The following is a 16,634-nucleotide window of genomic DNA, read 5'->3' as shown; positions in this document are numbered from 1 at the left end:
TAAGAAATAACCACCCACAAGAAATTAGAAATGTAATATATAACTCACCTGGATGACAGAGGAGTAAACACTTATGGCCACAAGGAGGTTTAAATTCTCTCTCACACACTTGGCCGCATGAATGAGGCACAAGCCATGGATCTAAAGGTGGGTCTTCTATTTTCCCACAATAGCAATAGTACCTACTAGGTGTGTCAGATCGCTTGTATTCAAACCGACATTTTGGACTACAAAAAAGAATGAAATTAGTGAAATTTCATTTTTAAAAGTGACATGAGAGACAGGAATATAAATATAGTCAGTAATAGAATATACTCAGTTTTATGTTAATGCACTCCCTGCTCCATCTTTATATTAGTAAAAAACAAGACTTTACTAAAACCCGTTTCAATCATCTACAACATCTGTCCAATATAACGTCCTGAGATGATGGAACCATGTCCAGTACAGTAGCCATTAGCCACATGACTAGTGAGCACTTGAAATGTGGCTAATACATACAACTGAGGAAGGAACCAAATTTTTTATTTTATAAATTTTAAAAAGTTAAATAACCATGTGTGGCTAGTTGCTACTGTATTAAACAGCACACAGCTGGCTACAAAAAGAAAGTAACATTAGCTTTCTACTAACCACTTGAACTTTATTCTTGAGATGTTCGTTCCAATTTTTATAAAGCACAATGTTTTACAAGTTTGGTTGGGTGGTTTACAAATAAGCAAAATATATTAGCAACAGCAAACGGAAGAGAGAATCAGGTTATAGGTAGAGAATATGGCAGCAAGAAACACAACTAAAATCTAGAATTAAGGGGAAAAACATTTGAAAGCAAACAAAGAATTTCATATTTCTCAACATCCAATACAAAATAGATATATTTCAAATGGGCCTAAGTCAAAGAAAAGTTCAAATAACGTTTCACATCTCTGCTTAAGCAGAAAGGTTTTCACCTAGCAAGATTAAAACAAAGCAGTCTTGGTCCTAGAAATGTTAACCTTCAGATCTATCAAATTCACTTGTAGATCACAGATCATTCTCAAAAGATGCTTTAACCCTTACTATCTCCTAGACAAACGAGTACATTAGTGTACTCTACTAGAGAAACAGTTTTACATCATTGCTTAAATTTCTTTTGTATCATATACAATATATTTTCATTGTCCTGAGAACATGTTCTGTTTCCAAATAAACACCACATAAATATTCAGGATAACCAAAAGACAGCTGTTCTTGTAATTTAACATCAAAAACAAAATACCATGTCTCATGTGGAATAACTAGAAATTTGTTGGAAGAGTTAAAATTTTCCTTTACTAAAAAAACGTCTGCCATTCCTCTAAGCTAGTGGGGAGGGGAATGTGTACTTCAAATAACCTTAGATAGATGGCTAAAAAGCAACCCACTACACCTTAAAACTGCCCATCAACACTGAGACTGAACTGTTCCAGGAGACTGGGGAGGTGAGGGCAACACATGCAAATGCATGAGTTTTATTTAAAACAATGGAATGCCAAAAAGGAAATGTAATTATATCATACCTTGTATAAACAAGTACTATCTTAGTAAAAACATGTATTTTAAATATTTGATTTTCACAAAACAACTAATTTAAAACTATTAACATGTTCATCAACTTCTAGCTTCATCTTCATGAGGATTAAACAAAATCCAGAATAGCCACTTCTTTTCTTTCTTAAAAAATGTGAAATATAGGGGCCGGCTGAGTGGCGTAGTGGTTAAGTTGGCACACTCTACTTGGGTGGTCTGGGGTTCACAGGTTCGGATCCCATGCACGGACCTAGCACTGCTCTTCAAGCCCTGCTGTGGTGGCATCCCACACAAAAGAGAGGAAGTCTGACACAGAGGTTAGCTCAGCTACCATTTTCCTCACAAAAACAAAACGTGAAATATGGAATGCAAAAGTTACTATAAGGTTGAATTTTTGTTCCTTTTAGATTTAAGCAAATAGTAGTAGTTCATTCCTCTCTTAACTGGTACTTTCCATCCCTTATGGCAAAACGACCACTTAAATTAGAAAGTGAGAAGAGCAAGGGTGAGAAAAAGTACATGTAGGTTTAAATCTCTAAAATTAAACCAGAATATCTAGTTTAATTCTCGTCCTATTAAACACTAAAACCCCTCACAAATAAATAACATACAGTAGAAAAACAAAACAAACTTTGAAATTTTTTATTTTATTTTATTTGTTTTTGGTGAGTAAGATTGGCCCTGAGCTAACATGCACTGCCTATCTTCCTCTTTTTGCTTGAGGAGGATTGTCCCTGAGCTAACATCTGTGCCAATCTTCCTCTATTTTGCATCTGGGACACAGGCACAGCATGGCTTAATGAGCAGTCCACACCAGGGCTCCAAACCCACAATCCCAGCCCACTGAAGCAGAGTACATGAACCCAACCACTACCCCACCAGGCTGGCCCTCTAAGACTTTGAAATTTTAAATGGTTTCAGAGAAGCTAATATTCAATGACAAGAAAACCAACAATATCTCTAAAAGTAATATTATAAGAGAACTCAGGAGAACAGAAGAAGTACTCAATTTAGAAGTCAGAAATCCTAGGTTTCAAATCCTAGCAGCACCACTTAAGGGTAAGAGAAGCCTGAGACATCATTTTGCTTCAATGAACTTCAATATCCCCATTGGTGACATGAGAATAAAATCTCCCACGGATGGCTGAGAATTATTTTTACAAAGTAACTAGTAGGTCTAAAATGTTTTTGAAAAACTACACTATCACAATTTTACAAATCTATCAGTATTTATGGCAATATGGGGAGGTCCGATATGGATCCAGGTTTTCTGATGCCTAAATCTTATACAATTTGGGGGCCTCTGTTAAGAAAAAGAACACAAAATTACAAATATAAAATTAGTTACAAAAGTGAATATTTATGTGAACACAGAGCCCCTGAAATTTATACTTCAATACTTTGACAATAAATCTACCTTCTGGGCTGCCAGTACGGATAAATTTTTATTGTGTTTATTTAGTAGAGATACAACTTTTCTACTCCCCAACTCTTTCTAGAAATATAACAGAAGTTCACAATCAAATATTCATCAATAATAAGCCAAACTAACAAAATAATTGTAGAAAAATTGATGAGACTGGATACAACACACTTGCAGTTTTGAGAGAGTTCAAGAATAAAATTCAGAAGCCTATGATCAAAATTGGGTAGACGGCAGTCTGGTATAATGTGATACTAATTAATGTACACTAATAGGAAATCCAGAAGAGAAGTACCAGAATTATGAAGAGTTTAGTCCTACAGAATTTTAAAGAAATGAAAGTTCTTTTCCAAAAAAGTATAATTAAGGAGTTGTTTTGCAGAGGAAAATATAAAGTCTGAATGATTTATTAGTTATTGAAAGGAACAAGTAGTTATACAAATTGGGGGCAGAGGGAAGCCATTACCAAAGTCCCATAACTTCACAAACCAAATGATTAATTGAAGGTCCAACATGAATCCTGAAACTGCCAATAAAACAATTTATGAGCTATAATTTTCATTTATTTTACAATTTAATATTCCAACCAAATTAGAAAAGTTACCAAGGCCAGGAATAATCTCTCTTCCCAAAATCATCATCTGTCAAAGGAGAAGATATCAGAAACTGGCTGTCTTTAGCCCACTTCTGGATACAGGGCATGTGAAATATACAGAAACATCCTGAACAGCTCCAAACCTAAGACAGAGGTATCAGAAATTAACATGTATGCAATGGTTTTCTTTGATAATTCCACAATACTTCAAAATGAGCCTCACACTAAATTATTTTGAAGAGCTAGCTAAGGAGTAAAGAAAAAAATCTTGCCTCCCACTATAATAGCATAAACATTCTTTATAAAAATTTATCTCAGAGGCCGGCCCCATGGCTGAGTGGTTAAGTTTGCGCACTCCGCTTTGGCAGCCCAGGGTTTCATCAGTTTGAATCCTGGGCGCAGACACGGCACCGCTCATAAGGCCATGTTGAGGCAGCGTCCCACATACCACAACTAGAAGGATGCACAACTAAGATATACAGCTATGTACTTGGGGGATTTGGGGAGAAAAAGCAGAAAAGAAAAAAAAAAGAAGACTGGCAGCAGTTGTTAGCTCAGGTGCCAATCTTTAAAAAAAATTTATCTAAGTATAGGACACTTGCAAGAAAAATATTATTAATCACCCAGATTCATTTAGAACTACTACTAACATTCTGGATGGCATCCAATTTTTTCGTATATTTCATACTTTTCAAAAAATGAGGTCACATGACTGATATGTAACTTTATAGTCTCTTCTTTTAATATAGTATAACCATTTACCCTTGTCAAACACGTTCATAAGATATGATGTTTATAGCAATACAGTATATCCTGTGGATTTATATATCATAATTTTTCTAACCAACATCTTCTTGGACATTTAGATTATTTCCAATTATAAGTAACACTACAAAGTAATCCTGAAACATAAATATGTACCTATATCCATATATAGTTCTTTTTTTATATAAAACCTATTAATTTAGCACTTAATAATGCTAAATTCTAAACATTAGGTGAGCAAAAAACTTGAGAATATATATATGATTTAAAAACTTAAGGAATAGTAGTAAATTAATTTTTAAAACCTGCCCACACTTTAACTGACAAAAATCAGTTCTCCTTTCATTATAAATTTTCTAACTGTTTAATAAAATCAGACATGTAGTAGACTGCATAAGCTAGCAACAGCATAAAAAAAGAAGTCAACTTCTTAGTCTGGGTTCCCCTCAAAGCAGTGTCTGAAATGAGAATTGGGATGCAGGAATGAGGGGCCAAGATGAGGAAGAAGGAATACAAATAAATGGTATATTACCCACTAAGGGCCAAAGTTCACTCCGACTATGGGCCCTCTGAAGAACCATGTGTGTTCATGCCTTGGACTACCCTTACCCCACCCCCTAGCAGAGAGGAGGCTGGAGCACTCAACGATCAATTCCACCTGGTGGAACGTTGCCCCAAGGGGCATTAACTCCCTTCTGCTTCTGCGCTACACCTGTGTACTACCTGACTTGGTTCCCAAGGAGAACGCACTGAGGTTAAAAAGCAAAAGAATCCACACACATAGTAAGTGTTTAAGGTGGGACTATAACCACAGGCAGAAAGACAATTCATCCACTGCAGCTGAAATCAGAGTAAGCCAACCAGATGTGACGCCAGGCACCAAAGGTACCTGCATCTGCTACCGTGTGCCATCCAACGTATGTTCAATTTCTAACTCACCCTACGTGACCAACTCATTTCATCTGGCCTGATTTTCTTTCTCTAGGCAATGCTGCTATAATGTTGTCATGCGCCGTCAAGCCGGCTCCGAGTCCTGGCCACCCCATGAATGAGTGGTGTTCACAACATCCTGTCCTCAACAGCCCTACTCAGCTTCTGTAGACTCATGCCTATAGCTTCCTTTATGGAGTCAACCCATCTCATACACAGTCTTCCTCTTTTCCTGCTGCCTTCTACTTTCCAAAGAATTCTGCCTACTCATGATGTGCTCAAAGTAAGACAGCCTCAGTTTTATCATTTTTGCCTCCAGCAACAATTCAGGCTTAATTTGCTCTAATGCTGCAGTAATAGCAGTGGATTAATCTGAGGTCTAAATGTTGAGTCTATCATATTCAGCCATCACTTGCCCTTAATTGCTTCATTAATGCACTTTTAAATTTACATATAGATAACTTCACCATTAGGCCAGAGCACCTCTAAGTACATGAGTTATATCTGAATCCATCTCTCCCCAGTGACCCTAGCCACTTTCCACAGTATCTTCAACACAAGAGAAGCTCCCTAATCAACCCTAAGTGTCACTGCTGGGTTCTGTGTCCTTTAAAGCATGGACCATATATCTTTTGTTAAACCTACTGAAAGTAATGAAATACAGTGCATTTTAACATTTCAGTATTTGTGGGACTCTTTAAAGTACAGATGCTAAAAATGCTTTATCAAATTGACATATGTATGAAAACTGAAGATATTTGCTTCGGTCATATTAACAGTGTTAAAAATATTGAATGCTCACTTAGAGGTAATTTTTTAAATTAAAGATTTACAAAATAATGATCAATTCGTAAATAACATTCTCAAATAAAGCATTTCTAAACAAAAATAAGCATAAGAATAATAAATGGTTAAGTTCTGTAAATGCAAAATAAGGTACTTTGAGAAGATACATTAATAGAGATAAGGAAAAAAACTTACTGCTTGGTTTCTCTTCACTGAAGCAATACAAATTAAGCACGTCATAGCCCCTGCTTGAAAAGCTTCATTTACGTACTGTTTTGTTCGCTCTAATTCACGTGTATCTCCATCTTGAAATTTAAAAATTGAAAACCTCACGTTAACCAACATCTGAAAATAACACAAACTCACTAATAGCACCACATTATGTGAGAAGTGTCCAGCAATGTCAGTTGCTCAAAATATAGGTTAAAAATGAGAAGTTTTTAAAAAAAGCAACCAGTGAGCTGCCCAGAGGTCACAAAGTTCATACATTAATCTTACATACTTGATTCAAAAATAGTACCACGGCCTTCTTTCAGAGTATAACGCTATTACAGCAATGTTATTGCTGTTACAGTCCTTAAGCAATGTGGTGGCGGCAGAGCCACAGGCAGGAGAAGCAAGATGTCAATAACACGGCCAGCACAGCAAAAAGCAAAGTGAAAGGAACTGAACGTCAAGCTCTGCACGTGTGTGTGTGTGTTTCTGTTTCACACACAGAATGTTCTTAATAAAAACTTGTTGAATGAAAAGATCTTGAGGCCATTACAGTACAACAGCCTTGTTTCATTAAGTCACACTATTTCTCTTAAAAAGGTAGAATGAACTTCTTAGGAAAAATTACTAGATCATATTTTCTCTAAGCAATAACTGAGTATTTATCTGCTAGGCACTCTACTATTAGTATTTCAATAGGATTAAATGAGCTATTTTTATCTTCATTTTACAGATGAGAAAAGGCAGGCATAGAACAATTAGGTAACTTCAGTGTGACTCCAAAGTGAGCCCTCTTATCCACCAGGTTACGCACTGCAAGGGGTTACTACAGGAAGGTCCAAGAAATAACACGTGACAGCAAAACGAAAGGCAGAAAAACTACCCCAAAGCACACATGACACCAAAAGGGCTGTAATCTCAGTCCCTTTGGCATAGGAAAAATAAACCTATATGCCTTTAGTAAAGATTGTCCAACAGAGCTTGACTAAGTGTCTAAGAAAAAGTAGATTAACAGCATACAGTATCATACATACGGAACTTACCATGGCAATGCAATGGTTCAAACCAAACTTTAAGTTATCAAAAAAGAAAAATTAAATAAATAGGACACTTGGATAATTCTTTACTTTCTAACATCACCCATGTAAATACAGCACTTAGAAAAACTTGCCCTACCATAGTATAAACACAAATGTAATTTGGGATATAAATATAGATAAAATCACTCCCCAAACTATAAGATATTAAAAAGTCACTAGAGATAATTGCTTTACTTTAAATAAACATCGAAGTTTAAAGAGTATCCTTCAAGGCAGACTTAATAATCATATCGTGTGTGCTTATTTTGCTTTTCAGCATAGCTAGCTTTAACAAATACGTAACATTTTAAATTCCATCTAATTTAACAGCTAACAGGTAAAATAGAAATTAAGAATAAGATGGATTAGGCTTTAACAAAATAAAGTCTAACCTTGTATTTACTAAATTCATGTAAGATTTCTTTGGAAATTGTATCAAAGTTTGGCTGCAGCAATAAAGTATACTGCCCAAGATGTCATAGTAGATAACACGGCATTTGAAGTCGTGCATTTTGAAAAGATCACTCTGGCAACTAAAGAAAAATGAGTACGACGAGACCAAGACCGGAAGCATAAAGTACCAGATAAGAGGTAATTACAGCAGATAAAGCAAGAAACGACCTTGAGCAAGTCAACTAAGTGTCTGTCTCAGTTTTCTCATTTTTAAAATAATAAAAGTAGTCTCTACCTCACAGAGTTACTATGTAGAGTTAATCTACATATTAAACAGCTGTGGCAGCCTGAATTAAGGCAATGAGACTACGTGGGGAGGAGGGAGGGAGGTTTAAGAAATTTAAGAAGCAAAACTCAGCAGGACTTGGTGACAATCAGCTTGCGCTGCTTTCAAGAGTCAATGCTCCGGGCTGGCCCGGTGTCACAGTGGTTAAGTTCGTATGTTCCCCTTCTCAGCGCCCCGGGGTTCGCGGGTTCGGATCCCAGGTGCAGACATGGCACCGCTTGGCAAAAGCCATGCTGTGGTAGACATCCCATGTATAAGGCATAGGAAGATGGGCACGGATGTTAGCTCAGGGCCAGTCTTCCTCAGCAAAAAGAGGAGGATTGGCAGTAGTTAGCTCAGGGCTTATCTTCCTCAAAAAAATAAAACAAAACAAAAAAAGTCAATGCTCATGTCAAGATTCAGAAGGAACGGGGCTGGCCCCGTGGCCGAGTGGTTAAGTTCGCGCGCTCCGCTGCAGGCGGCCCAGTGTTTCGTTAGTTTGAATCCTGGGCGCGGACATGGCACTGCTCATCAGACCACGCTGAGGCAGCGTCCCACATGCCACAACTAGAAGAACCCACAACGAAGAATACACAACTATGTACCGGGGGGCTTTGGGGAGAAAAAGGAAAAAATAAAATCTTTAAAAAAAAAAAAAAAGATTCAGAAGGAACGAGTGCTGTTTGACGAGATGTCTGCCACTGGCAGAGGGAGGAGTGGAGCTGAATGAAACACACTCAGGCCATCTATGTGCCATTCCTGCTCCCAGATTTCTGGCGTGGGCAAGTGACTGGGAAAATTCTGGTGCTGCTAACTGAGATAAAGAAAATATGAGAAGAAATAAGTTATCTTTCAACATATGTTTGAAGTGGCCATGGGCCAGCAAGACAGAGGTATCCATCAGCAAGTTGACTGTGCAACTCTGAAATTTGAAAGAAGGATCACAAACATGCAAAGGCTGTTCTCAGATTAAAAGCATGAACTGCTGGTGCCGGCCCAGTGGCGAAGTGGTTAAGTTCGCATGTTCTGCTTCCGCAGCCTGAGGTTCACGGGTTCAGAGCCTGGGCATGGACCTACACAGCGTTCATCAAGTCATGCTGTGGTGGCGTCTCACATACAAAATAGAGGAAGACTGGCACAGATGTTAGCTCAGGGTCAATCTTCTTCATAAAAAAAAGAACTGCTTTGGTAAAGTCCTGGTCTTCAATTCACTAACATGAGATGGGAACCACCTCATTACTCTGGCATTTATTTTCTTAAATCAGGTGGTCAGATTTCCTTACTTTGGTATAGGCAAAGTGCAGAACACAAAGGAGCAAGAATCAAAATATTTACAGATTTGACACAAAACAGAGTAAGAAAAATTGCCTTAACACTTTAAGATGAAAGTCAGATTAAAAATTAATAAAACTTACAAATGATGAATGCTTTCTAACCAATAGGAAGAAATACTGTGTTACATCACTAAATTTCCTATTTAAAAATAAAACCTGTCTCAGGGACCTAGCACCACTCACCAAGCCATGCTGAGGTGGCATCCCACATAGTAGAACTAGGAGAACCTACGACTAGAATATACAACTATGTACTGTGGGGCTTTGCAGGGAGGAGGAAAAAAAACAGACTGGCAACAGATGTTAGCTCAGGGCCAATCTTTAAAAAAAATAAAACCTGTCTATAGAGTGGTTTAAGCGAGGTCCTCCTGAAGGCAGGAAACTTCTTAAGGTTACTTTCTATGAAGTCCTCTAGAAGCAAGAAAGCTGAAAACCCTAATTTATCAAGTTTTACCTGGCTGAGTCAGACTTCTTAGTCAAGCTTCCTCATCTTGATTCCTCAGCAGATATGGTAAACTCCTTGGAAAGCCACTTGACGATGTGCCATCAATATACTCAGGCAACTAACTAATGTTGATAATACATGCAAGCATGTTTCTAATTAATGACTTTAAGTATAAAATGTGGAAAGTATAAAAGCATTTATATTTATAAAATAATCTATTTTTACACTGAGTACCAAATCCTTCACAGCAGCATCACTTTGACCCTCCCTCTCGTAAAAATATGTGACTTTAAGAGTAACCCAAATATACACAACATACAATTATATACAACATATAATATGATGGTACATGTCAAACCTGAGAAGATTTCATTAAAAAAAAAAAAGAATGAAAATCAGAAGTTGTAAGATATAAAATAAAGGAATAAAGCCAAAAAATGAAATTGACTTCAAGATACATTTACCATGATGTAAAAGAGAGAAAAAGGAAGAAGAGATTTAAAGAAGTATTCAAAGTCCTCAAGTCCAATCAAATCATAAGCAGAATGACTTGACCCCACTCATGTCACAGGGAGTTCTGGCACCCCCCTCCCAGCTCTCTAATGGAACGCCAATTAAACACACAGGAGAACTTCTAAGGCTGAGAGACACTGCTATTCTATTTGCTTTACAGAAAGATTAGTGTTATACCACATATAACTCAAGTAGTAAAATGTACTAAAGTTCAACTCTATAACACAAAAATGTTCATTTTTATGATGCAAAAACTATTCCATAGAGAGTAAGGGTGTTTTTAAAAAGTCAGGAATATATTTTCATTGATGTCAAAAAAGTTAAAATTTACAAGACCATACAGTACCTGTCTGAGTAGTGTAGGTTATAAACGTATTAGCAACTATTTTCCCCCGTTTTCCCTCAAAATCTTCATCTCCTTCTTCTTCAGAGGAAGAGCTAAAGTGTTCTTCAACAAGTTTTTTGGCTGCAGCTTGATTAGCCTTCTTGATCTCCTCAAATTTCCTTTGAGACATGAGCTCTGCTTAAAAGAAAAAACATTGAGCTTCATTTCCACCAATCTCTCAAAAAGCAAGGTATGATGTACCAACACACTGCTTTAAAATACAGACTTAAAAGTCACCTTTGGAGCATTCTATTTTACTACCATGAAAAAATGTATTTTCAAATTTCTTGCTACACAACTAAAAAACAATACCACAATAAAATCTTTCACTTTGGTTAAATAGCCTGCTAAACATGGCAAATTGTTTTAGAAACAGAGAGACTAACAAATCAATGAAGAAAATTAGAAAGGTATGATAAAAGTATCAAAAAACTAGTGATCAACCTCAAAATAAGGACATTAACAAAAATTACAATAGGATGTTTAACAGTAAATTGTACACAGTGATGGGTGGGAAACAAGCCCACAGAGAACACCTCAGAATCAGTGGAGGCCCGTGCTTTTTCAAACCACCTTCCTCCAAACTACAGCCCAGCCTGGCTTGGCCCACCAAAGACTGCACAAACAATATTCACGTACACCCACTATGTTTATAACCTGCTTCTAAGAAAGCTCAAGGACTTCCTGCCTTTATTAAACGTGGTCACAAAACATACATATTCAACGTTAATCCACACAAAATGTTGCTCACATAGACAATGTGCTTCTCATAACAAATTCATTCTCAAAAGAAATGTTAACTAAGCTCTGGGTAGTTCTTCCACTATGCTCTTTAGCACTGTCTGTCCTTCTCATTTTGTTCCTTGGTTAAATAATAACGCAAAAAGAATCAGATTATTTCATAGCACATTCCCAATGAGACTTCAAACTCCTCAAGAGCCAGGAGCATGGGAATTTTCTTCAAGCACTAAGTCGGTGTTAATGAACTCTTATGGACAATAACTATAGTTTAAGAAAGGAACCACAAACACACTGAACTGATCTGAATTCATTAGTGCCCATATTGAGAGGATTTTAAATTTACTAAATTAAAATTCACTTTATGCTTGAAACTGATGAGCCATTACCGAGATAAAGTTTCTTATCTCAGGTGGTGTATTTGTACTTAATGATATTTTATCTTTTATTTCCCTCATGAAATGTTTTCCCTTTCTTGTTGCAGCCAGTTTGGTTGGAGATTATGTAGCATTTCAAGTAAAAGTGGAGGAAAATGTACAGTGCCTACATAGGAATCTTTGAGTATCAGGAGAAAAGTAATGGCTATAAGATGTGACTCAAAACTTATACAGTAAGAGAGATAATAAACGTCATTAATTTGGGAAACTACCACTCAAGGATACACTTTTTAAATGGCTGAATTAGACATATATAATAAAAAACATTCATAAACTGATCAATGTACCCACATAAGAGCATCTTAAGGAAAACTGACAAAGCAACCGTCCCACATATTATTTCTTACAATCAAATCTCAATTATCTAGGTGAAGGATGGTTGCTTTTCTATAATGCACAAAACCCAAGGAAGTCTACCAAAACTGTTCACAGGTCTCCAACTTGCACACCTTACCACCACCATAACATAAACTCAGTAACTGCAAGCTAAAAGAATACCACCTAACTTTAAAATTAGCTTAGGAGAAAACACCTGGAAGCTTAATTTGCTCCTTCCCCCAAAAAATATATTCTGAAAAATACACTCCAAAAACAAAAATACAATGATTGCGAGGATTATCCCCTTGGCCTCATGTACTCCTCCATGAGTATGGACAACTAAGAGCTGTCTAGGTGCTCCTAGGCTCCACTACACACAGCCTTGGATGAAGGATATTTATTGACAGGCGGGAGGAGGCCACACCAGCTACATCCAGGAAAGGACGTGAAATTTGTGAATAGGAACCACACCACAAGCTCAAGCGCTTACAGGGCATAGACAATTAAAGTCACTAAAATAAGGCAATCAGGTAAAGATGCAAAATGACAACTGGTCCCAGAAGTAGGAGAGAGAATGCGAAATGGAGTGCCTAAACCCAATCTAAAGGGGATTTCTGCGCCTCAGTCCAGCCGACCGTTGCCACGCACAAAAGTACTAAAGCCGCAAGATCTTATTTTACAAGGAAAGTTGCTCACCAGATTTTTATCAGATTTTAAAAAGAAACAAAAAAATCGCAGGCAACCAATTCAGACAAAGGATTGTGTTAACCAAACCAAATTATAGGCTAAATCAGACCCCCGGGCCACAATTGGCAACTTTTGGTTTAGGGATTTAGTAGGCAAAAAGAGGGAAAGGCAGAAGACTAGACTGAGAAGTAACAAAGATCAATACCAAGTAAAGTTAAAATGAAAGAGGTGTGATGGGAATCTGCCTAGAATGCCGAAAAGAGGAGCTGCCTGAAACGTTCGAGAAATGGGGCCCGTGATAAACTCCCGAAGGAGAAGAAAAGTGAGTGAGAGCAAGGGCGGAGGCAGCTCTGCCGGGCAAGCGCCTTGGTGGGCACGCAGGTGAGAGCGAGGACGGGAGCCATTCTCACCACTGGCCGCGGAAGGCTGCGGGGCTCCAGGTCCCGCGGGGCTGCGCCGGGAGGAGCTACCTGCAGCCGCAGCGGTCGCCGCTCCTCCGGGGCTGGGGCCAGGACCTGCAGCGCCCACCGACCCCTTCTCTCGCCCTCCTCCGGCGCCGCGGAGATGGACTCCATTTCCCGAGGAGGGGGCCCCGGTGGCCCGTCCTCGGGCTCGGCCTCGGCCACCGGCCACCTGGCGCCAGGAGGCTTCCATCCCTGCAGAAGGAAAAAAAAAAGGAGTGGAAGGAGCGTGAGCGCAGGGGCGCCGAGGCAGGGGAGAGGGGCGGTGGGGGAAGCCCGTCGGAGGGCCGAACCAGGAAGGTCTCCGCAGGGCAGGGACCGAGTTTGAGCAGGTCGCGGCCCTACGCTCCCGGAGGGCGAGTCCCCTCTAAGTCCGGGCGCTGGAGATGGACGGAGAGGGCGAGGGAGAGGACTGGGCAGAGAAATGAACTGCGGGGCAAGGAGCATCCAAGGAACCGGAGAGGGAGAGCCGGGGAGAAGCTAACCGCCTCCTCAGCCTCAGGGGGACCGCGGTGGGGGAAGAGCTGCAGACTGACCCGGCGGCCCCCGCCAGGAACCAACTGCAGTAGCGGACCCTACGGAAAGCTACGTCGCCTTACCGACGGCGCCCGCCCCCAGCGACTACAACTCCCAGAAACCCCCGTCCACCGCCCGCAGAATGCGTGGCACCGCTGGCCGCTTCCTTATCCGGGAATGGGGCGGGGCTCCGGGCGCGTGCGTTTACTGCGTCGGGCCTTCGGAAACTACAGTTCCCGGCGTGCTCTGGGGCTCAGGCGAGGTCGGCGCCCAGAGAGGGCGCAAGCGGGTGGAAAGCGAGTCGCCCCAGCCCAGTTGTTGATGTCGGAGGGTGCTTCTGGTTCCCTGCGGCTGCCTTAAACCAAGCTGGGTATCAGGATTCTGTCCGGAGGGCCATAATTGACTGCCTGCCATCTCTAGCCTCGCCTTCGGGCTTTCAGGTGGCAGGAGGAGTCTCACTGACGGGAAAGTGAAAACGCTTCGGGGTCGGGGAAGAGGGAGGGAAAGCTGGGATACTGTTGCGGAAAACTAGATGGAGAAAGCGCCCTTTCTGGTTTGCTAAAGCAATGTAGAAGATAAATCTAACGCCTGTTATTATCATAGTCCTTTATAGTTTACAATATGCTTGTACTGAAGCAGGCCGATTTTTACCCTCATGACAGCTCCCTAAAGTAGATTTTATTAAGGAAAGTAGTTGAGAGCCAAGACCTAAATCGTCTCACTTCGCTGAGTTTTCCAATAAGGGACCTAGATATAGAGAGAGAAATTTCAAAACTGTGGGAATCTGTCTGGGATTGAGAAATATAGTCATCGTGTTTGGGACTACACAATGCTTATACAACCCTTCACCTTGGGAATCAGGAATCATACTACTTTGGAATCGGAAAGAATCTTATGTGTTCTCTGAATGAGCATTTATGATAGTATCGTAGTAAAGTTTTGTAATGGAGAGCTAATATATATCATAATGTAGAGGTGTGTAAATTGAGAATGTGTTTTCAAAAGTTACCACTGCTGCTATTTCTACTTTGAAATTTCAGACAGTATTTGAGGAAAACAAGAGTTCTTTGTGTTTATCAAAAGGGAACATGGGGAGGCGGAGGGTGTGGCCAAGTGGTTAAAGTTCCGCTCACTCGTGGCTTGGTCAGCCCGGAGTTTGCAGGTTAGGATCCTGGGCAGGACCTACTCTGCTCGTCAGCCATGCTGTGGAGGCATCCCACCTACAAAATTCAGGAAGATTGGCATGGGTGTTAGTTCAGGGTGAATCTTCCTCATCCAAAAAAAAAGGAGGGGGGGGGAGAACATGAGAAATCTTGATCTGGGTAGTAGTTTCACTTGTGTGTACATATGTAAAAACTCAACAATTACACATTTATGACTTGTGCAATTTACTATATGTATGATACACCTCAATTTTGAAAAGAATTCTAAAATAAAATATAGAAAAAAGATATCTGAATACCTCTATTGTTCAGTCATTTGAAAAATGATTTTATTGTTTTTATCCATTACTGACGTAACCTCTTGATATGAATTCTTTTTGCTAGAATATCCATACACAACTCCCCAATTACATCTATCCTTGACAAATAAATCTGTACTTAGGTAAACACTGTGCCAGTTATCAACTTATTGCCTCTCAGGTCCAATTCACCCTTCACTATATTCTCTGTGATAATGGATAGGACTTCTTTAAAGATCTCCACGGATAGCACAATGTGAAGTTTTCTCAGCAGCGGGCGCTGGAGAGACACTGAAAGAAAGACCCTGTTCTGGTATTTGCCGCTGCTGCACAGCGGGTCAGCGAACTTGCAGCCTCGGCCCTGCCTGGCCTCACCCTTCCCAGCAGCCTTCTCAACATGGAAACTGGTCCGAAGGCCGCCTGCTCACACTGGTGCCTTGAGATGCCCCTTACTTGTTTCCTGACCCCCGCCCCTTGCATCTGCCATCACTCCCTCTGCAGACCCAGGCTCAGCTCACCTGTGCCTCAGCCCCGTTCCCTCTGCACGCCCACCCCACTCAAGAGAGACTGCAGAACAGCTGCGGCCAGAAGGAACCAGTAAGGTTATCTGCTCTCCAGTGGGCTGAACTTCACCTTCTCCAATAAGATCTGAACCCCAGCCTTGGGGAGGGGGACCCTTCCAAGTTTGTCCTTCCTTGAGTACTGTCCCTCAGTCCTAGAGGAGCATATACCGTTTCCTCATCGTCATTCCTTTATGAGAGCTTAGTAATTCTTTGTTAAACTAAACCCCTGTGTGGTTTCTATTCCTGATTTGACCCAGACTGATAAAGGAGCTATAAACATTTTATGTATCAGTTGGCATACTGGGTATGACCCGCTCAGACTGCAACTAAAAAGAAAAGGAAAAAGTGTTAAGTAAAATAAAGGATACAACATAAAGTGTAAAATATACCAGCCAAAATAAGTAAAAATGATGTTCTGCCATATGTGGGGCAGAGGAGCACTAGAAAAATTAAACAATCAGAATGATTTTCCTAGCCAGGTTAAAATGCATGTAACTTTAGAAGACTGATTCCTTTTTTGTTTTACTTAGTAATATTCAGAATTGAATGATAAAAATAGTATTGTATGATGCAAATTTCATGAGAATGAAAAAGAGAAATTTTTTTAACTGGGATATCATTTTACTTTTTTCAGGAAAACCTTCACAACAGAGACAAAGTCAACCAAACATTTATTCATATTTAATGTAAACTGTTTTCAAATATTCCACTGAATAAT

The 16,634-nt window shown here is 39.8% G+C and overlaps 1 protein-coding gene across 1 annotated transcript in view; it reads right to left on the bottom strand.

Annotated features, from left to right (window-relative positions):
• LOC124236624 (NF-X1-type zinc finger protein NFXL1) overlaps positions 1 to 13,970 on the bottom strand; it is a 55,896-nt gene extending 41,926 nt beyond the window's left edge. Inside the window, exons 1-6 of the mRNA XM_046655542.1 lie at positions 13,912 to 13,970; positions 13,325 to 13,570; positions 10,696 to 10,869; positions 6,243 to 6,352; positions 3,576 to 3,709; positions 49 to 227 (exon numbers count right to left, since the gene is read on the bottom strand). Of these exons, the coding sequence (XP_046511498.1) occupies positions 49 to 227; positions 3,576 to 3,709; positions 6,243 to 6,352; positions 10,696 to 10,869; positions 13,325 to 13,568 (841 nt within the window). The 5' untranslated portion in view covers positions 13,569 to 13,570; positions 13,912 to 13,970. The remainder of the gene's footprint in view (positions 1 to 48; positions 228 to 3,575; positions 3,710 to 6,242; positions 6,353 to 10,695; positions 10,870 to 13,324; positions 13,571 to 13,911) is intronic.
• Positions 13,971 to 16,634: the final 2,664 nt, after the last annotated feature.

Source organism: Equus quagga, chromosome 3 (genome assembly GCF_021613505.1).
Source record: "Equus quagga isolate Etosha38 chromosome 3, UCLA_HA_Equagga_1.0, whole genome shotgun sequence".
In the NCBI taxonomy this organism is placed as follows: domain Eukaryota; kingdom Metazoa; phylum Chordata; class Mammalia; order Perissodactyla; family Equidae; genus Equus; species Equus quagga.
This window is presented reverse-complemented; position numbering and strand designations above follow the sequence as displayed.